Source organism: Erpetoichthys calabaricus, chromosome 8 (genome assembly GCF_900747795.2).
Source record: "Erpetoichthys calabaricus chromosome 8, fErpCal1.3, whole genome shotgun sequence".
Lineage (NCBI taxonomy): Eukaryota > Metazoa > Chordata > Cladistia > Polypteriformes > Polypteridae > Erpetoichthys > Erpetoichthys calabaricus.
In genome coordinates, this window is record NC_041401.2 from 178,128,923 (window position 1) to 178,151,860 (window position 22,938).

General features: G+C 39.4%; 2 protein-coding genes across 12 annotated transcripts in view; one reads left to right on the forward strand and one right to left on the reverse strand.

Annotated features, from left to right (window-relative positions):
* The window catches only part of pik3cd (phosphatidylinositol-4,5-bisphosphate 3-kinase, catalytic subunit delta), a 110,569-nt gene extending 99,541 nt beyond the window's left edge, over window positions 1-11,028 (forward strand). For 4 of the 7 annotated variants that reach the window (XM_028807902.2, XM_028807903.2, XM_051931421.1 and 1 more), the window contains exons 18-23: window positions 3,858-3,936; window positions 4,534-4,701; window positions 5,102-5,225; window positions 7,155-7,300; window positions 9,814-9,946; window positions 10,489-11,022. In XM_028807902.2, coding sequence (XP_028663735.1) covers window positions 3,858-3,936; window positions 4,534-4,701; window positions 5,102-5,225; window positions 7,155-7,300; window positions 9,814-9,946; window positions 10,489-10,623 — 785 coding nt within the window. In that variant the 3' untranslated portion in view covers window positions 10,624-11,022. Of the gene's footprint in view, window positions 1-3,857; window positions 3,937-4,533; window positions 4,702-5,101; window positions 5,226-7,154; window positions 7,301-9,813; window positions 9,947-10,488 lie in introns of all 7 variants that reach the window. The other 3 variants (XM_051931424.1, XM_051931422.1, XM_051931423.1) reach the window with 3 other exon arrangements.
* A 1,331-nt stretch (window positions 11,029-12,359) lies between these two features.
* clstn1 (calsyntenin 1) overlaps window positions 12,360-22,938 on the reverse strand; it is a 97,634-nt gene continuing 87,055 nt past the window's right edge. For all 5 annotated transcript variants that reach the window (XM_028807906.2, XM_028807904.2, XM_051931425.1 and 2 more), the window contains 5 exons: window positions 22,565-22,735; window positions 21,447-21,592; window positions 20,065-20,194; window positions 19,351-19,535; window positions 12,360-14,889 (listed from right to left, as the gene is read on the reverse strand). In XM_028807906.2, coding sequence (XP_028663739.1) covers window positions 14,701-14,889; window positions 19,351-19,535; window positions 20,065-20,194; window positions 21,447-21,592; window positions 22,565-22,735 — 821 coding nt within the window. In that variant the 3' untranslated portion in view covers window positions 12,360-14,700. The remainder of the gene's footprint in view (window positions 14,890-19,350; window positions 19,536-20,064; window positions 20,195-21,446; window positions 21,593-22,564; window positions 22,736-22,938) is intronic.

A 22,938-nucleotide genomic window follows, 5' to 3' on the forward strand; every position in this document is an offset into this window, starting at 1 on the left:
ATGGGATGATTTGAAGCAGGTTGTCCATGCTCGGCAGCCATCAAATTTAACTGAACTGGAGAGATTTTGTATGGAAGAATGGTCAAAAATACATCCATCCAGAATCCAGACACTCCTCAAAGGCTATAGGAGGCGTCTGTTATATTTGAAAAAAGAGGCTCAACTAAGTATTGATGTAATATCTCTGTTAGGGGGCCCAAATTTATGCACCTGTCTAATTTTGTTATGATGCATATTGCATATTTTCTGTTAATCCAAGGTGTTGTACCGTGTTAGCCATTATGAATGTAGATTGATTACATCTTGCCTGAAGAAGGGGCCTGAGTTGCCTCGAACGCTTGCATATTGTAATCTTTTTAGTTAGCCAATAAAAGGTGTCATTTTGCTTGGCTTTTCTCTGTTAATCCAATAAATTTAGTAGTATTTCAGCAGTGACATTGTTTCCATAAGGCATGTTATATATTAAAATGAAGTTGCTACTTTGAAAGCTCAACCAATGATAAACAAAAATCCAAAGAATTAAGAGGATTCCCAAACTTCTTCATATGACTGTATTATTTTGACAACTCAAACTCCTGCCATGCATGGCAAGGTATATATGTCACATGACTAAAGAAAACAATAATACCAATCCAGCTACCAGTAGCAGCAGTTCCTCATTGGCAGAGCAGCTTAGTTGCTTCTGCGGATGCCATAGAGAGAAGAGACGAGAAATGGTCACAACTAACATTCCAACTCCATATACCAACAGCCAGGTACTCATTATGTAGTCTGTTGATGTTATATGCACATGGAAAAGTGGCTGGCCCAGATACCGTCCCAAGAAGGGTTCTCAGAGACTGTGCTGCGGTGATATTTATAAATATCTTCAATCGATCTCTGATAAAAGTGCACTGTCCCTACCTGCCTGACCACATCTACCATAGTACAAGTCCCAAAGCAGACTGCAGTAACCTGCCTCAATGATTACAGGCCAGTAACATTAACACCAGTAATCATGAAGTGTCTGGAAAGACTGGTTCTGAAGTACATCAAGACTACAGACTCTTGCCAATATGCACATAGATCCAATAGGTCAATAGACGGGGCAATTTCCTCTGTCCTCCACATTGTACTGCTCTACCTGGAACAGTGAGGAACATATGCATGGTTGCTGTTTATGGATTACAATTATGGTTTTAAACCATCATACCCAGCAGGCTGTTTTCCAAGATGTCTGACCTAGGCATCCAGCATAACAGCTACCTGTAGATATGGGACTTTAACAAACTGGCCACAGTCAGTCAGGATGGGCCCCCACCACTCCCCGCACTTTGTGCGTTGAGCCCTTTCTTGGTATACTCTTGGCATACAAAGTACATATGACTGCATACCAGCTCACAACACCAAGGCCATTCATATATTTGCAGACAATACAACAATAATGGGTCTGATTACTGATGGAGAGGAGTCTGCCTACAGGGAGGAGGTGTAAAGACTGACAGAGTGGTGCACAGAGAGTAACTTGATACCAAAAAAAATAAAGAACTGATCATTGATTTCAGGAGGAAGCAGGATGACCATCGACCACTGTATATAAACAGTGACAGTTGCAAGAGTCTCTAGTTCTAAGTTCTTGGGTACCTACATCTCAGAAGATATCACATGAACAATGAACAAAAACTCACTCGTTAAAAAAGCACAACAGTGACTTTACTTCCCGAGCTGTCACAAAAGCTTCAGGTGTCTTTCTATCTTTGTTCCATTGAGAGTGTCCTGACTCATGGGATACTCGTGTAGTATGGCAACAGCTCAGCAGCTGACAAAACGGTTCTGCAAAGAATCATAAAAACAGCAGAGAAAATTACCAACACACCTTTGCCTACCTTGGAAGGCATGCAGTGTCATAAAAGACTTGTATCACCTAGCACACAAAGTGTTTGAACTTGTCCCCTCAGGGAAGAGATATTAGGTCCAATTAGAGTGCGGACCACAAGACTGATGAACAGTTTCTACCCAAAAGTGATTACTGAAATCACACAAACCTTATAGACATAACTGTGAAATACCATATTTATCATCATTTTCGTAACTTGTGCAGTATTTTTAAAAATGCTTTTTTTTCATTGCATTTACTGATAATAGTGTAATTGGTGAGCTGTATATGTGAGAATATTAGATGTGTGGTTTTTGAGCATCATTTCGGGTAGTGTACCGGAATCTCATTTTATGCGTTATGAAAGGACAATAAAGCAATCTCATCTCATTAGGTCTGGGTCTTACTATTTAGATGTTTGTACCAGTGTGTCTTACAAACTACAATGAATTCTGATTCAGCCCAGAGAGCTCACTTGACTGTTGAATTGTTTATGATAGGACATCTATACTTGTAGTGAAGTCACTTCTTTCATCAGTTTACCTGCTTACACTGTGCCCTTTCATCTGATACTATCATGCATGTCATCTTAAAATGTGCTTTTTCATTTAATTGAATATGGAAATACGTAACACAAAATAAATGCTGAGCACTAATATTTGTTTGTAGTGATGGCTGAGAAAAAAAAATTATCTCCTGTTTTCATGCAGAATGGAAGTAAAATTTCTGATGGAATGGGTGACCAATGCTGGACAACACCAAATGGTATCAAAATGTCAATGGAAAAAATGTCATATTACTCATAATGGCATAATCCACTTGTCAAGTAATCCAATCGTATGCTAAAATATCCCAAACACATTTATTTTTACTAAAACTAGCGGCTTTGCCCCCTGCTCACTTTGTTCACCCATCCAGCCCCCTGACCCCCACCTCCCCCCAGGGCTCGCTACGCTAAAACTACTTAGCTTCTCTGCCGCTCACATTTTGGGTGGGGGGGGGGGGGTGGCTGAACGCACGCTGATGAAATGCGGTCTGATCAGCTGCTGTTTTTCTACTGCCAAGCTGCATGTTCTGCTTGTCGCGCTGCGTGTCGATCATTTAAAAGCCTGAACAGCAGCTGTCCTTTTGTCTCACTGCCTTGTCTCATATGATCTTAAAGTGTCTCTCGTGGGATGTTAAATTGTCTTCCAAGATCACGTATCGTCTAATTCCAAGATTTTTTTTTATAATAGACAGATATTGTTAAACCAATTCCGGAAAAAGGCTTGTGAACGAAAACTGAATGTGCTTAAAAGTGAATGAGCATTTGAATTGTAGATGTGCCTCCCGTTGTTACTTCAGTTGTGGATATGCATAGAAATGTAACTCGAGATTATTTAGCAGTGGTCTGTGAAGTGGCACTGGTGAACAGACCTGCAGCTTGTTGGATCATCTCTGATATGCACAAGATGGTTGCATATTCTTTTCCTGATCATTTTTTCAGTTGCTTTTCCTGGCTTTTAACTTTTCGTTTTGTACATGATTTTTGTTGTTATTGCCCGAAACACAATGTTAGCCAGTGTTGAAGCTGTTACTGGGCTGGACTTGTGTTTGATTAAAGTTTTGGTGGGGGGGGGGGGGGTAAGGGGGCTACAATGCACTCTCCAGGGTTTTCTAGAAGAGGTGTATTGATCAATATTCTAGTAAAAACACGTGTTTGTGATGTTTCGAGTGTACAATTGGCCTGTGGGTTATGCAATACGAGTCACACAAGATTTTATTCGTGGATGTTTCATATTGTTTGCTGTTGTCATAGCTCCCTACTATATCAGAAACGTTATTTCCATTTTCCATGAAAACATAAGATTGAAAATGTATCTTAGGCATCCACTACAAACAACATGGGCTAAGTAACAAAACAGTTTTTGGGTGAAACATTCCTTTAACAAGCGTTTTGTAATACTTGTATGTAATATTTCCATATACTGGTATACGTAGATCTTACTCTTTTCTCCTTTAGATCTCCGCCAGGATATGTTAACCTTACAGATGATCAAATTGATGGATGTCTTGTGGAAGCAGGAGGGTCTGGATTTAAGGTTGGTTTGTGTTTTTTAACTTTAAATGTGCTGAGGTGGTGAAGTTTTGGATTTACAAATGGTACCCAGACAGAGTACTTTGAACCAAGAGATGAGTGGATCAGAAAACAAAGTAAAATTAAATACAAGTTATTTATCGGAGAAAACTTACCACCATGCTGAATGTCATTCTTGTAACAGTTAAAACTCATCTGACATTACTGGAAGAACACATTTTAATGAAGCCTTTAGGGGGTAAAAATGATTGTAATGAGCGATACTGCTAGAAAACAAAGCCAGTATCAAGACAGAATCACAAGATCACAGTAGCCACTTAGGAAGTTTCAAATTATTTCATGCTTTTCCCTGATGGTGCAGCTGCACTCCTAATAGAGACCTGAGGCAGACATGGACATGGAAAGTGTACAGCAGTGTGTAGCGTTTTTAAAACATTTGGATCCTTCACTGTGACTGAACCACAATTCTAAATGTCCATCAATTCTGTGGACATGAAGTTTTTTTTCCCAGTGTACACATCTCCCACTCCTCTTGTCAGGACAGAATTCATTAAGGTCTATTAATTGGCTCAGGTTCGTTTCGTCTCTTTTGTTTTTTTAGAATGATTCCCTATGGCTGCCTGTCAACTGGATACAAGACGGGCCTGATTGAGGTGGTCATTGATTCAGATACAATTGCAAACATCCAGTTGAACAAAAGTAACATGGCTGCCACTGCTGCATTCAACAAGGACGCACTTCTCAATTGGCTGAAATCCAAGAATCCCGGGTAAGTCAACTTAGATGATTTCTGGCAATTTGTATACCACGGGGTGGGTGGGGTATGGCTGGTGGAAATGTCCACCAACAGCAGGATACACTCAACTAAGCTGCCCCAGTACCTCATAAACTGCAGGGTACCGTCTGCAGCAATACCTGAGAAGTGTTTCGTTTCCCTTACTAGTGTGACACTTGAATGTACAATAGGATCTGGTTCCTAATATATAAGTTTTTGAGAAATTAATGAATCAGTAGGACTTTAGGTATTGGGTTTTAGATAAGCACATGTGTTTCCAGGTGAATGTAAAAGCTTTTAAAAGTCACATTATTCGTTTATGGCTACAGTGTTTGTTTTTAAATGAATGTGAGACCGACTTTCTAATGCACATCGTGTCCCTTTCCCACTACAGTGATGCTCTGGAACAAGCAATAGAGGAGTTTACACTCTCATGTGCCGGCTACTGTGTAGCTACGTATGTCCTGGGAATTGGTGACCGCCACAGTGACAACATCATGATCCGACAAAATGGACAGGTGACAACTATGGCTCAGTAAATTGTGCCTCCCAAAAATGGGCCCTGTACAGTACCTTTTGTTTATAAGCATAGCCTGAAGACAACAGTACTGTTTTTTGGTGTTTGATTCTCCTTTTTTCACGTATGTGTTTAAACTTGTAATTTTAATTGTATGACTTTCTTAATGCAAGAACTCCTTTAAAACAAAGATCAGCAAGGCCAGAAAAGAAATAAAAAAAGTATATTAAATTTAACTGACCTCAGGCTCACAGTAGACATCATGCTTTATACCTTTTTTTGAGGGAAAGGAATTCCAATACTTCATCCTTCACATCTCCTACATTAAGTGCAGAGTAACATTTTTGCCTCAAGAGGGCACCACAGTTCTGTTTGTACCACAGCATAGTAGTCTGGAGAGTTCGCTCGGTTTGTCTGGTGAGTATTACAAGTGTTAGTAAAGCAACTGACAGCACTAGCCAGTGTCCCAAAGGTGGAAGAAAACACCTGAATCTTAAAGAGTATTTTGTGTTTTAAATCCAAATGTGTTTTTACAGTTCCTCTATCATGAAAGGTCTGTAAAGTGAAGTACAACTTAAATTTGAAAATATTGTATACGTGCTTATTAAAATGACAAATGTATAATCTAAAACTTAGGGATGTCTCTCTTAAAGGTCCATCAGTAGTCAGCCAGCTGACTGGGACTCCCTTGCCTGGGTGACGCATCTCCATGTTGGATTTGTCCTGATACATTTTTAATCAGACTCTGACCTTAATGAAGCCAGCTGTTAGCCCCCAGTTTGGCAAATGTTTTTGGTATTGATCCAAAAATGATCAGCTGGATATGCTAAGTACTTTGAATTCTTGCAATCTATCAGTGATACTCTTTTTGTTTTAATGGTTTGGTTATTTTAAGCTGTTTGCTAATAAGCCCACAAATACTGACACGCTGTAGTCGGCTTTGAGCAGCAGTGGCACTTGCACAGGTGTCTGCTCAGCTCAGCTCATCTTTAAATTGTTAGTAATCAAACACAATTAAGGGAACAAACTCCAAAGAAAAATAAAAAGACAGGCCAAAGTTGAGCATTACATTTAGAAAAACATTGTTATGGATGTAAATGTCACATAATAAATAAGAATTAAAAAGGATAGCTTTGATATCCATTCCAGGTAAAACAACTCACCGATTTTGAAACTGGTTGGGGCAAAAACCGGCAACCAGAGGGGGTCCCAGGACTGAGTTGGAGGACTACTGCTGCTTTATCAAAGTGACTAAGTTGAGTCCAGTGCAGCATTCCCCTTTTGTTAACTTCTTTGGTTTAATTCCCTTTACGTCGTGTTCACATGTTGTGGGAGCTTCTGAGGGGCGCCATCCTTCAAAGTAATGGTTGTCAGTATGACGGTTCCAACGAAATTCACAGAATTGTGACATCTAAGTTCATTTTAGCACTCAAAATGCCAGCGATGACATTCAGCAAGCATCTAAACTGTACTTTGGGTTGTTTATACCTGTTGGATGGATTTCCTCTACTTTTCAGTTACATTTGGTTTGGAGCAACCAAACCTTTCCTCCTAAAATTTGAACTTGAAATGTGTGAATAGAATGAAGTGGGACAGTGTGATGTCACAAATAATTCCAAATATATTCAAAGCATGTGACTGCCAGATTAGCCTATCAGAGTGGGGCAGGCCCTTCAGCATGTACCTGGCTGCTGCTCTCCTCTGCCCACCACCAAGTGCTGCTTTGTCTTGTTGTAGTGCAGTGACCAGAACTTCACACACAGCACTCCACATGTGACCTCACAAAGGCACTATACAGTCCTGAGCGTGATGTCTCTTGCTTTATATTCACCAGCTTTAACAGTTTAATATTTTGTTTTCCTTTTCAGTTGCTTCAGAAGGCAGATCACCCCAGCCATAGCCTTAACCGAATTGTTTTTGTGTATTTCAGTTGTTCCATATTGATTTTGGACACTTTCTTGGGAACTTTAAGAGCAAATTTGGCATCAACAGGGAGCGCGTGCCTTTCATTTTGACGTATGACTTTGTGCATGTCATTCAACAGGGACGAACAAATGACAGTGAGAAATTTGAAAGGTAAATAATAAAAAAAAAATCTATACATTGTAACTTAGCTAACCTGACTAAAACAGGGCAAGCACAGAGCTAATGTCTTTAGGCCTTAAAAATATTAGATATGATTACACAAATGTTGTAACTCCTACATGTAATACTTCAATTTTTTTACATGAACTTTAATCTGCATAAGCCAGTGTGCTGTCCGTGTCCCCCTGTAATAACTCTACTGATACTAGATACCAGTCTGGGTGGGGTGGGAGATATCATTTGCAGACTTAAGCAATTTGTTGTTTATGTTCTTATCCAGATCTTTCATATATTACAAGAAAGAAGTAAAAATGCTTGGGTTGAATACACAATGGGAGGTGTGAAAATCAAAAGTCCACCTTATGAGAAAGACTTAAGAGTCGTAGTGAACTCGACACTATCAGCTGACAGACGGTGTTCAGAAGCCATTAAGTAGGCTAACAGAATGTCAGGTTATATAGCGCCTTGATGTGTGGAGTACAAGTCACAGGAGGTTCTGCTCAAGCTTTATAACACACTGGTGAGGCCTCATCTGGAGTACTGGGTGCAGTTTGGGTCTCCAGGCCACAAAAAAGACAAAACAGCACTAGAAAATGATCAGAGAAGAGCGACGAGGCTGATTAGAGGGCTATACGTTATAGAGTTATGAGGAAAGATTAAAAGAGTGGAGCCATTACAGTTTAAGCAAAAGAAGATTAAGAGGACACCTGACTGAAGTGTTTTAAAATTGTGAAGGCAATTAGTGCAGTGGATTAAGATGGAGACTTTAACATGAGTTCAACAGGAACACGGGGACACAGCTGGAAACTTGTTAAGGGTAAACTTCACACAAACATTAGGAAGTTTTTCTTTACACAGATAGATAGATAGATACTTTATTAATCCCAATGGGAAACTCACATTCTTCAGCAGCAGCATACTGATACAATAAATAATATTAAAGAATGATAATAATGCAGGTGAAAAACAGACAATAACTTTGTATAATGTTAAATGTTAACGTTTACCCCCCCGGATGGAATTAAAGAGTCGCATAGTTTGGGGGAGGAACGATCTCCTCAATCTGTCAGTGGAGCAGGATGGTGACAGCAGTCTGTCGCTGAAGCTGCTCCTCTGTCTGGAGATGATACTATTAAGTGGATAAAGTGGATTCTCCACAATTGATAGGAGCCTGCTGAGCGCCCGTCGCTCTGCCACAGAGATCAAACTGTCCAGCTCCGTACCTACAATAGAGCCTGCCTTCCTCACCAGTTTGTCCAGGTGCAAGGCGTCTTTCCTCTTAATGCTGCCTCCCCAGCACACCACTGCGTAGAAGAGGGCGCTCGCCACAACTGTCTGATAGAACATCTGCAGCATCTTATTGCAGATGTTGAAAGACGCCAGCCTTCTAAGGAAGTATAGCCGGCTCTGTCCTTTCTTGCACAGCGCATCAGTATTGGCAGTCCAGTCTAATTTATCATCCAGCTGCACTCCCAGATATTTATAGGTCTGCACCATCTGCACACAGTCACCTTTGATGATCACGGGGTCTATGAGGGGTCTGGGCCTCCTAAAATCCACCACCAGCTCTTTGGTTTTGCTGGTGTTCAGTTGTAGGTGGTTTGAGTCGCACCATTTAACAAAGTCATTGATTAGGTCCCTATACTCCTCCTCCAGCCCACTCCTGATGCAGCCCACGATGGCAGTGTCGTCAGCGAACTTTTGCACATGGCAGGACTCCGAGTTGTATTGGAAGTCTGATGTATATAGGCTGAACAGGACCGGAGAAAGTACAGTCCCTTGTGGCGCTCCTGTACTGCTGACCACAATGTCAGACGTGCAGTTCCCGAGACGCACATACTGAGGTCTGTCTTTAAGATAATCCACGATCCATGCCACCAGGTATGAATCTACTCCCATCTTTGTCAGCTTGTCCCCAAGGAGCAGAGGTTGGATTGTGTTGAAGGCGCTAGAGAAGTCTAGAAAACCACAGACATGTAGTGTGGCAGACAGGAGGACTTTAGGGACCGTCAGAACTCAACTTCGTTATTTTAGAAGAATTAATTGGATAGGACTGGCGAGCTTTGTTGGGCTGAATGGCCAGTTCTCACCTGGACTGTTCAAATGTTCTAATTTAAAATATCAGCTGCTCCAACGCTGACCCCTGATAGACAACACATTCTGATAAGGTCCCCTGCACCATAACTCAAAAAAAAAAAACAAATTGAAAAAAGGAAAGCTTTGTAAACTACTACGAGAAAATACAGACAACGTGGTTTTCATTTTCATATTCAATTAATTTGTAAAATGCACACATTAGCATAAAATGGTTAAACTTGTGTAACCCTGATCGGCACTTTGGCTTTGTTTTAAATGTGCACCTTTTGCCATTGCGATGTAGTGTGTGTGTTTGTGTGTCTCTCTACTCCATGGAGACAACATGACTTGTTTGTTTTCTTGTCAAGGGAAAAGTACAGAAGGCATGTTTTTAAAATTTGAATAGCCTTTTGCTTTTTCATGTGTAGGTTCCGGAGTTACTGCGAAACTGCCTACAAAATCCTGTGCCGGAATGGTGTCTTATTTGTGAATCTATTTAAAATTATGCAAGCATCGGGTTTGCCAGAACTGAGCAGCTCCAAAGACATCCAGTACCTGAAGGTGAGAAGTTCTCTAAACACATCCCAGTCCTCTCTGCTCCATACTCAAGTAGTATGCAAGCACGGTATGTGAGTATTTATGAATGAAATAAATGAGTGTGGTGGCACAGTTGGTAGAGCTGCTGCCTTCCACCAAAGAGACTCGAGTTCAAGTGTCCCCGTGGGTTTCCTCCCACACCACAGAGAATTGCAGGGTAGGGAGACCACTGATGGTAAAATTGACCCTGATGTGCGAGTTTGTGTTTGAGTTGATCCTGCACTCTGTCCAGGGATTGTCCCAGCTCTAGATAAGCAGATTTGGAAAATGGATGGATGAAAAAAAAAATAAGTATTGAACAAAGTATAAAGCACCACGAAATAACAGTAAAGACTGCAAGCTCAAAATGGGTGCCACACTTAACTTGTACCTCTAAGCTACTGATGAAGCAGCAGGGTTTCATCTTGTAGCCGTCAGGGAGTCTCCTTTGAATATTGGTGCTGCTGTAGTAATTATGGCCGAGGTTTGCCTCCTTCCTCTGATCTCTTTTAATCTTTGCTCTGCAGGATTCTTTAGCTTTGGGAAAACCAGAAGAGGAGGCTCTTAAAAACTTCAAAGTCAAATTTAATGAAGCACTCCGGGAAAGCTGGAAAACCAAAGTGAACTGGATGGCTCATAATGTAGCCAAAGATAACAGATGAGGAAGCAGTGACCCGAAACACTCTTCAGGAGCGAGAAGGGCCTTTTTTTTTTTTTTTTGGCTGAATGTTTACACTCTTCTAGCAACTTCGGCATTTCAGAGCTGCAAAAGAAGAAATCGTGTGTGGGCAACACGTACTGTATGACATGGCACTGTATCAGGATGAGATTCAAACACACCACTTGACTGGCCAGTGCTATTGACATCACTTTAATGGGTACGCACAGCAGTAGACCCTGTGACTATGATGTCACTCGTGGTAGATGTTCAAATTTACATTAACAGTCCCAAAAAAATAAATAAAAAAGAAATTACTGAGTGCTGGGGGGAAAAAAAAAATAGAAACTGTGAAGAATTCAGTAGCTTTATGAAGCACAAGTGCACTGTATGGACAGCAACAGCAGCTTTCCTGTGTTTTTAATAAAAATAAATAAATAAATAAAATCACTTGGCGATGCTTTACTTTTCCAAGCCTCAGGTACGGCCCAGGAGGCACACGTTCAGACCACTAAGAGATTTGTAAAATAGCATATAAAAAAAAAAAAAAAAAAGAGTGCTTGTATGTTCCAGTAAACCTTTGTATTGTAAATGTCCACCTGTACAGTAAATGTAATATTTTAAATAAATTCAATTCATTTTATCATCAGGCTTAAGTCCAATGAAGGCAAAAGCAGCTATGTGTCAACCATTTAGACTTCATGGGTGCACAATACCAGTGAGACCAGTGTAATGCCAGGTTTGCTCAAGTCCGCTGGATTCTCCTGAAATACTTAGCAGGCGCCTTGGAGGGACAATAAAATCATCAGTTTGGAACTGCAGGCACTTTTATTTTCTGGACGTAAGCTGCAATCTCCAGTAGTTAGGTGTGATCAGACGCACTGTGATGACCTGCACACGCACTCCGCCATTACACTGTAGCTTATCCACATCTGTGTGCACCTTCCTTCATTTTTATCTAAGTGTATAATCTTAGGCTACAGCTACACATTTCTGTTTAAAAACACAGACATTAGTCTCCATTTTTGCATTTCAGCCACACTTCCTTGTTTTTAACCCCACAAAGGAGGAGATTATTGAAAACTCGCTCCGCAGCTATATTATGAAAACTGTGCAAAGTGGAAGTGTGAAAATGAAGCGTTTTGAGAAAGCTGATTGGATTCTGCACATTGTAACATCTCATTTCCTGATTGGTCAACCTTAATGGAAGAAAACAACATTTGGACATGGAGGAGCTGCTTTGCCATGATGTATGCATACCAGTATGCATCTAAATTGTGTGTTGTACAGTTGGAATGCTGCATACTTGAGCAAAAGGCAAATCATTTATTGGTCGCTACAGTTCTGTGCTCAGTCCCATGCCCAGCGAGGACATTTCTTCTTCCCATTTCCATTGCTCCATTGGTGGAGATATCTGATAAACAATGTGAAAACACGAGTGTGGATGGAGATCATTTTTAAATGAAAACCTAGCAGTTGGGGCACAGCCTTAGGGAACTGGGGGCTGCACAGGTTAAACACCCAGGATCAAAGCTTTTAGGCAGAGACATCGTCACCACAATAACTAGCTGCACAAAGTCTGGACCTCCATGTGGCTTTTTAACATAAAGAACACCCCCATCAGAGAGAGACCCCCCCATTCCATCAGACACTCCTTTTAGATCAAACCATAATGTCTACAAGTTACCCAACTTTTCACAGTCCTGAATTTGAGAAGGAAACAGGCAAAGATCCACAAGATTTAGAACTGGAAATTTATTGGAGCTTAAGAGACTGTCCCACCTGACCTATCACCTTATACACATTTGTAAGTTTATACTCACATTGGTTACACACAGTAAAGTTAAAATTCTTTCGGCATCGTCGTTTCAGTCATGATCTCTGTAAACTAAATATACAAGATGTCATTACTGTATATGGAGACTTTATCTGTATTCACAACAAGAACACAACACATCTATGTCCGACAAAAAGTCACTTTTGATAAAACTAGCAATTTATTACAACCAAAAAAAAAAGTAGTAATTAAAACAATTTCCCAGTATGCTGAGAAACCTTCCAATTTAAAAGTTATAAAATAATAAATCACTACTAAAAACGGCGCTGGATGCATTTTGTTACAATTCAGTTAACCAGTCATGAAAGGCACTCCCTCAAACCAACCAAAGACCCTCTGAACCTTCTCAAATACCCACATAAGAGAAAGTCTTCAAAAACAGGAGATGAGGTTTCTGAAGACAGGAGGGGCTAACGTTAAGTGAACCATCCCTACCCTAACCCCCCCCCCCCAAAAAAACTGTCACCAAACGCCCAACCACATGTACTTTATTTTGTTTTTTTTAAACCTCATAACCAACAAGACCCGCACCAAACTCCACCCTGGCGCACCTTTGCATGTGAACCCACGTCGCCCACCCGTGACAACAATGACAGGCGCAGGCTGAGCTTTTTGCTTTGTCTGCTTTTTTCTTTTTGTTTTGTTTTTTTAGCGTTAGCGTTAACAAATGTCAAATGTAAAATCCAGTTCCTGGTCAGTAAGAAACATTTAGAAACACAGTGGCAGAAATTCTTAATAATGAAAAGAAAAAAAAAAAAAAAGGTAACCTAAACACAGTCTGCATACGTCCCAATTTTCTTTTGTATAATTTTTATACTCTATATAATTTTACCAGAAGGAAACCATGTTTACCAAATGTAAACAAATTGTTCAAAAACAACTACGGTACAGTTCAATGTACAAGAAGCTATTTATAGTTATTGGAAATGAATGCCGAACTCCGCGCGCGCCCCCCCCCCTCCCCACCCAAGCCCACCCCACTTCACACCCATTATGGTTCGAGACGGCCACGAAGATGCACGCCAATAATGTCTTCCTACACGACTAACACTGGACTTAAGAAAAAGGAAAAGTTTGGAACAAAAGAGCTCAAGAAAGCCGCGGAAATTTTCAGAATTCAATATTCCAACGCAAGGATGCCAGTCAGCCATCGCCCACCCGCCCGCCCAGCCAGCCGCCCACCTGTACAAGGACTGGCCGACTAAAACTTTAGCAATGGCATCTGGGCCCACAAACACACACGTGTCCATACATACGGAACTGTGGCTTCAAACCATTTAAAGCCGTTACAATTTCATAATTTATACCCGAGCAGACCCTAAGCCAGTGTGCCCGACGGTTTAAATAACTTTTATTTATTTATTTTTAACTAGACCCTGAACAAGTAGAGTCACTTGTTTCCAAAACCTACGACAATTTCTGCAAGAAACCTCTGTGGCTGTCATGGGTTTCTTTTTCCTGATGCAGGTTTTTCTTTATTTTTTTTTAACAAGCATAATAGTAGTACTTACTTTATTTGCAAATTTTGGAGCATGCTATAGTCATGGTGACGACATACTACGGTACACACTGCTTATGTGAAGGAAAAAATAAAAATCCCCATTTATATATTGGACCCCAAATGTCTAATCCCTCATCTTCACTATCACAATGACTAATTACAGGATTTCATTATATTTACAAAATATTAAAGTAATTTACTCCTCTACATAACCTTTTTGCCGCTTCTCATGCAATAAAAAATGAGAAAGAAAAACTCCCGTTCAAATGCGTCCCAATTTGCCTCTCGGTCACCGCGTCCCCCTCTCTAGTCACACGGACACAGTTGCTTTTGTTTGTTTGCTTGCTTGTTTTTAGCAAAAAGGATCTTTGTAAATTCATGTGCAACGTCTACCGATTTGTTTTTTCTTTTAAAGTCTCAACAGCTGAGATGACTTGAAGGAAAAAAAGTGCAAGGCGTCCCCTTATCATGGTGTAAAAAGAAAAAACGCAAGTCAGCCAGGGCCTATAAGAATCCTTTCTAAATGAAATCCAAATAATAATAATAATAATAATTCTGACACTGGATAACAAACTACAGCAGCAACACCGGCCACCACAAGGAACAACTCTGTACTCAGTTTTCGGTTTGCTTTTTTGGTTTTACACCACGAGTCCTTAGGAGCTATGGAGTGGATACAGTGGAGTCTTTAAAAGCAGAGCACACACACACACACACACACCTCTGGCTGGCCGTGTGTGGACTCAGTAACTCAGAGTCGAGTCGTCCCATTCCAACTGCTGCTGCCTGATAACGTTCTGTCCTTCCTCCTGCTCACCATCCTCCTCCTCACTACTTTCAGACTCGGCGCTGGTAATGTCATCTTCTTCTCCGTCTTCACTTTCCTCTGCTTCTTCTTCCTCATCTTCACTGCTGTGTTGGTCTTCATAGGTCTTTTTAAGAAAAGGAAAGACAAACACGTCACTGTAAAGACAAATTGTTCAGGCCAGGCACATCTCATCAGGTGCACCACATGGACCTCACGTCTTGCACAACTTGTTCGTTGAACTTCTTCCATATACAGTGGAACCTCGGTTCATGACCATAATTCGTTCCAAAACTCTGGTCGTAAACCAATTTGGTCGTGAACCGAAGCAATTTCCCCCATAGGACTGAATGTAAATACAATTAATCAGTTCCAGACCGTACAAACTGTATGTAAATATATATATTTTTTTAGTTTTTAAGCACAAATATAGTTAATTAAACCATAGAATGCACAGCGTAATAGTAAACTAAATGTAAAAACATTGAATAACACTGAGAAAACCTTGAACAGAGAAAACTAACACTGTAATAGTTCGCGCTGTAGCACTAGGAAGCGCTCGTTAAAATCACTTTTTTTAATGAGTTTTAAGCACGGGAAAAAATGAACATTTGAAAAAATCCGTAATTTAATAAACCACCAAGAAAAGTAACATTGCAACAATGCACGCTACGAACCGATCGCTGTAAACAGAAGTGAAAACAAAAACAAGCCCAGTGCATTCTTTAACTGCCTTCCTACCGTATGAGTCCAGCTCTCTCTCTCACGCTGCCTGTGTGTGTGTCTCTCGCTCTCGTGTGAGTCGTGCTCTCGCTCGCTCGCTCTTTCTCTCTCTCACTCTCTGCACAGGGAGAGACTGAACACGTACAAACCGAAAGGAAAACTATACCGTATACCGAGTGTGTGGTCGTGAACCGAGGTTCCACTGTAACTTCCCTTTAAGACACTGCACTTTCTGAGCCTGTTGAATCCAATCTGAGGGTTGTAGGGAGCTGCCACCAACCCTGGCAGCCCACCAACGTGTCTACACTTAAAAATACTGAGCACGTCACCCTCGTGTGAGTAAGGTATGCACCACCTTAAAGGAATAGGCCACCCAAAAATGACATTTTTATGGTACTTATGCCATGTAGTTTGAAATAACAGCAGAAAAAAAAACAATCTCCTGTTTAGATGCTGAACAGAAATTAAAAACTTTATGATCAGTGTGGTGGGATCTCACGCTACTCGTGTTACATAATCCACATGTCAGTTATCCAGTCCTATAATCAAAAAGTGCAAAAAACACGTAGGTTTTGATAAAATTTTGTTAGAATTTATTCTTGCGGAAAAATCAGTGCATATCATGAACAGGAAACTAGGATTTCCTTCTTGAATTGAAGACAGGACTCTTGACCAATGAATGAAGGGGAAAGGCGGGTCTTCAATTAAAAATGCAATCCTAGGGGACTTTAGTTTCCTGCTTAAGACGTGCGCAGATTTTTCCAGATGTACATATTGGACAACACTTGCGTGTGTTTTGCGTAAACATTCTGAGCTACAACTGAAATGCTGACAAGTGGATTGTGCGCCACAACTAACGTGAGATTATTTTTTCCACATCATTTATTACTTAAGGCATTGAGCCACAATGGCTTGTTTTATATCAAAATGTTTTATTTTTGTTGTTCATGAAAACAAGAAATTTAAAATTTTTCTTGTCCCTCACTACAAACTTCATGTGGTAACATATAAAAAAAAATAATATTTTTGGGGTGGGTGTTTATTTAGTAAAGTGCCCAGGAAAGAAGAGAAGCCAGAAAGCAAAGACCAGGACAGACCTCCAAACTGGCAGTGACCAGGGTCTCCTGAGCATTAAGGCAGCTCAGACAACCAACATAATCTTGTTATCATATTAGTTGTTTTGATTTCAGAACTGTTATCATATAATTTCAAAATTATTTCTTATGCTACTAGAAACAACACCAAACAACTTGACATGCACTGAGTAAATTTAACATCTTCCTAGTAACTTTCAAAATTGACTACAGTTCAGACGCCATTACAGTTTCATAATTTACCACATCCTTATTCGCTTACTAATACTGTGCAGACACTGTCGACAATATTGTTAATCAAGTAATGTGTGGATTGTTTCAATAATCAATTAAGTAATCCCCTTTCAAATTGTGGTAAAAATAGATGCAACTAAATGTTGAATGCAAACCCCCCATATTCCATGCTTTTCTATGGTAGGGTCCACCTTTGTCCTCATAGCTTGCTGAAATGGCGGTACGTTAAGGTGGTTTCTACTGTACTGTATATAATGTTTTACCCATATTAAAAATAAGAGAACAATTACTTATTTGTGACATTTTATAAATTTGCGCTGGTTAGCATTTGCTGTTCACCGGTTTGTCTGCTTGCTTTCATATCCGAGTGACAGATGCCATGCCCCAATCAAACACCTCACTGGCCAGTGCAATTGTCTATGCTGTGGTGGTGCTGATCTGGCAACATCACTTCAAGAGAGGCCCACTGAATCAACAAGCTAATTAAAACGGCGGGCTCAGTTTTGTGACACACTCTAGACCCCCTGAAGGTAACAGAGGAAGAAAGAATGAAGATAGAGCTGAGTGTCATTATGAACAATGTTGCACATCCTCTCTGGCCTTGAGGACTTTTAAGACAACAGATTATTGTGCAGAAGTGTGTCGAGAAGTCGGGCTCCTTCTTTCCAATGGCAATATACCTTTATAATGACTCAGTGTGACCACTCTCTTTATCCCTAGTCAAGTCAAACCCTTTATTTCCTTTTAGCTATTCTGGTGTGTATTTGTAGAGGATTGCTATTATTTGTTATAGTATTTAATTATTTATCTATCTATCTATCAAGCTTCTGTAAAAAGCTAAACTTTCTCCCCTGGGCTAAATGAAGTACTATCTACTTATCAATCAAACCAGACCTCAGAATATCTGCTTTTGAAAATACTCCAAAACGTGTGCCACACAAATTTGCGGCCCCCTCTGTAACTGGTAATCTGAGCTGTTAGTCTATTGTGTTACATGTACGTTTCCTCACAATACTAAGCAGACACACTGCGCTTTTATGCACAGCTGAAATAAAATATATATTTTTCAAAGTTTATCTGTCTGTTTATCTGTTATTTAGTGCTGTGAGACACAACAAGATTGATTTTGGGCTATCAGCCCAGTGTTTCTTGAAGTTACAGAAGTCAAACAATACTTACAAGATGGGGAAAGAATTAAGCTGTATTCATGTGCTATGGGAAATGTCAGAGCCTGTAGCAGAAAATAGCTGTGTTTATTCATTTTTTGAGGAAAATGAGATGTTTGAGACCCAGCAACAGGCTATATTTTTTCCCTCGCAGTTAAGCTAGAATATACTCGTTGGTGTGTGTACAGAATTCTAAATTAGTCTTTGTTCGTCATATAATTTAAGTAGGAGATGTCCACAGCCAATACAATAAGCTGACAAATCAAAGTTAAGTGGCACGCTACAAACCTTACACATCCCACACTTTGCCGTACATCATCTTGCGATATCAGGTGAGTCTTGGGTGAAACCTGTCATGTTTTTAGATGCTTCTGCATTGCCATTGTACTGTGATGATACGCCAAATGATTTACTGTCACAGTGTTGGCAGACAATGACATTTTTTTTATTTTATAGTGAACTGTTCTCAAAACCCTGAAACTTCCTGACATTTTCTGCTAGGACCCTATTCTAGGCTTTCTTTGCTTTACACCATTTCCCCAATTACTTGAGGAGGTAAATTTTAATCTGGGATTTTATTTTTAAGTCGTGTTATTATGAATTAACTGATAAACTGCAGTGTTACCCAAAACTTCTGCTGCTCTAACACTGAAGATACCAGAAAACACATACTGCGTACTACCACTCTCCTCTGAGAAAATGCCCATAAAAGACATTTATTTTGAATTTATTATTTTTCTGTCAAAATTTTGACATTTGATTAGCACAAAAAATGATATTATACAGGGTGGCCCACGAAAAAGTAGCCCACATTACTATAGTATTACTGGCGGCCTACCGTAAAGAAAGAAAGAACTTCTGTATTGCGCGCTTTGCTGGGACACCAGCGGCAGGAAACTTTGCAGCAAAAATGTCCCGCGTTTCCTTAATGGAACCCGTGAGAACGTACGCCTCCACTATCGCGATTCTTTGTGGAATGGGATACATGTCGCTCCGCTCGTACTCACGTTTGCACCTCTACTGTTCCTTCAACCCGGCAATATGATGCCTCCTTTGTCGCCGTTTCCCCAGACTAACAGGACCCGGGGGCAGGGAAGCGTGACGCAAGCCGCCAACGCGGCGTCCCCCAATAAACTCGGTGGAAGGGTTGGGTTGACAAGGTGCTACGGGGAAGGATTCACTCGGCGCGCCACTCTGGCAGGAAGGCGGGCTACTTTTTCGTGGGCCACCCTGTATAAGAGGTGATCAAGAAGTTTTTGATCCATAACAACTAATGATGTGTTATAACCCTTCTTAGTAAGTAAAAAAATAACTGTCTCTAAAATTAAAATAAAACTTTAAAACCATTAAGAAATATTCAAGTTTTCTTGCCTCCATGGGGTTGACTGTGATGGTTAAAGCAGAGTCATCCCAGTCCATTTCATTTTCTTTGCCATTCTCATGGTCCCTCATACTCCTCTGATGTGCAGCACGGATTCGGAAAACTCCCAAAATAATCATAAACACCAGGAAGCTGACACAAACCACAATTACAATCGTGGCAGCACTTGGAACAACTGCAAGCCAAAAAAAGAGAACATGTAGACTTGATGCGGTACACAACAAAAATTTTTAATTTACAACCATTTTATGTTTACCATAGTAGATGCAAACTCAAAATTTGTAATCAACTGACACAGTCTAAAACGTGATTTTTTTTTTGGTTCCTTCAGATATTGTGTCTGTAAATTTTATTTCACACACATCAAAATGTATAATGCCACACTTTGGCCTTTGATATGCTGTAGTTGTTAAGTGATGTGCGTTCACACAGCTTACTTGTCTAATCACTGTAAATGTTGGATGGATGGATGGATGGATGGATGGATGGATGGATGGATGGATGGATGGATGGATGGAGATAGATAGACAGACTTTTTTAATCCCAAGGGGAAATTCACATACTCCAGCAGCAGCATACTGATAAAAAACATATTACATTAAACAGTAATAAAAATGCAGGTAAAAAAAGACTTTTGGATATACCTAGATGGAGAGAGCGCTAAAACACATTTTAATCATTTTGAATAATCTGAAAGCAATTACCCAAAGCTGGATGAGGTTTTGCTAAATTATGCCCAGGCAAATCCGCATGGTGCATTCGATTGACAAACTGTGGCTGTGCCATCGCATTGTTAGCATGGTCGACTGGATTAGCTGTGTGAATAACATTTACCTGAAAAAAATAAAAAATAGTTTTCAGAAATCTTATACATAAACAAATAATACAGTTTTTACATTTTTCACAAAAATGTAAGAGTTTTTGTTACACAGAGGTAAACAGCACATTAAAAATAAAGGCAACACCAGTTCTTAAAAAAACAATTCATTGGTGCTGTTCACAAGTTGCAAACTGACAAGTTGAACATTCCATCAACACCTGTAATACAACATGGCTGTGGCATTTATTCAATGCATTAATATAAATAATAAGTGTCTAGTGGTGACTGCAAAATGTTTTAAACAGTGCTACTTCATAAGCTGACTTGTCAAGTGTGAATGTAGAATTTTAGACGAACATCCTTCGATGATCATTATGGAAAAGTAATTAAAAACAGATCAACAAACAAAATAGTAACAAAATTGGATAACTATTTTTCATACTATCATAAAAAAGCAGTAATTTATGGTCAATGTTAAGATTCAGTAAAAAAAACAATTTCCAGGTCACATTATTATGTGTGCAAGAGGAGGGTCTGAACTGTCAAATAAGCACATGACACATCAGTTCTCAACATGTTACTCTGACCAGTACTGTTCTGCTCTGTTCTGTTCTTGGTAAACCTCCCTTTGATAGTATGCCTTGTAAAATACTAAATAGTCCGAGATGTAGTCGGTATATTAGGAAATTTGTAAATGGATAACTGGATTGACATGCAAGAGTTGACTTATTAATTAAACATGGACACAAACTTTTTTCTATGCATGAAAAAAATCCTTTTTCAAAAAGAGCAGATGATAAAAAAAGAAAAGTGGTATTAACAGATTTTACCACCAACATACTGTACTTATACTGTGCACTGTTGACCCAAGGTTCTTCTCAAAGAGAATGGCCTTAACTGGGAAAGCTGAAGTTGCAATTTTGAAGAGTAATGACCCAAAAACTCTGCATTTAATAAGCTGAGAGCTAGTACACAAAGGCCATACCTTGATGAGATAAGGCAATTCCAGAACTGAAGAGCGGCTTTAAATGGATGAAAGCATTGCTAGAAATGTTTTAACAAATACATACACAAATACTGCACTACATCTTCTTTAGTAACAAAAGGTTGAGCAGGACAACAATGCTAATCCAAATATTCAAACTAAATTTTCTTGTAATTAGAATCAGTAATGGCTTAAAAACTGCAGAAAAAGTCCAATATGAGAAAACCAACAGAGACTGAGATCTGTTTACTGTGAAAGCCATATCATCTAGGAACACTTACCTCAACCTTGAACTCATTACTGATGTATCGACCATTAAGTTCAGAACAGACCATCTTGAACTTCCTGTCAAAGAGGGATTCTGCATGCCAGTGTCGATAGCGGACCTGGTGGAGAACCTGCTCATAATTTGCCATAGTATCCACCCCTGTAGGAAAATTTACAGAAGTAATGTTATCACACAGTATTTAAGCAATGTTCAGCAAAGGTCAACAGACAATCTTTTTTGAAGTCTGAAAAGGCTAAATTGTTTTTGTTAGGCATGTAATATCATGCATTTTCTCAAATCAAATAAGCCTTGTTGTAAGTAACTTGAAATTGACAATATGATTAAAAGGTGTAAAGATTTCTTCAAAAAGTCTCTTCTATGGTGCTACAATTTCAACAAAAATGAATTAATCTTTAGCACTTTCACTTTAAATTTTACATATTGTCCAACCATTACCCAAAATGGTGGAATTCCAACTGTTACCAAAATGGAGGAAATCAAATGCTTGTTTGTTGCTGTATCTTGTGAAATGTCACTTTATTGATCATCCTTAAAGCAGAAAGTATAACATTATTTCTTTCTTTTTAGAGTTACCTTTCATTTTCGACATTTATTACTTTTGGATACTTTGCTACTATTACTTCTGAAAACAACCGAGTAAATCCAGTTTGGAAAGGAGGGGCTTGAAAATGTGCAGAAATTGTAAAGGAATTACAAATTAAGACAATGAATAATGTAATAGGGATTTAAAACTGATACCACTTAGATTAAAGGCCACCTACCAAACAGCACCTAAACCCACCACAACTTATAATTAAACACTACTGTTTAACTTGCTCAGGGTAGCAATATGAGCCAAAACAATATAATAATTATAGCAATTAAAAGTTAGAAGAAAGAAATAAAAACCTTACTTCACTTAGTATTCTGATTCACATGAAATACTTAAACATTTTAAAAGGAACTATTCTTTTAATGCAAATATAATCTCATTTGACTCCATTTTACTATATTCTTAGTCTCAATGTCCACTACATGTACATGTTTTCCGTTTTCAGCATTAATATATACTGTACATTGAAAGGCTTAAACTTGAGGTCTTCTTGTCAAATGGCAGCACATGATACGCACCAGTAATAATCATTCCAAGGTTTGATGTGCTCATCTCCATTCCTTTTTGATGAATCAAAGAAAGGTCAATGTCCAGGCTCTCCTGTTCAGTATTCAGCTCATCCCCCAAAACTGTCACCTCACACATGTCAAGATTATGCAAAATCTCTTCGGAGACAATGGACTCTTGGACTACAAAAATTTAAAAAAGGTTTTAAAAATACTACATTGATTGCACCAGCCAGAAGGCAGTCAAAAGAAACTCCATTTATCCTAACAGTGTGGTTTTATAATCTCAAACTAGCATGAAAGGGAATATACAAAACAGCATCATTCAGACTATAAACAAAGTAAAGCACACCAGAATCATGAGTTTATTCTTAAGGGCACCAGCG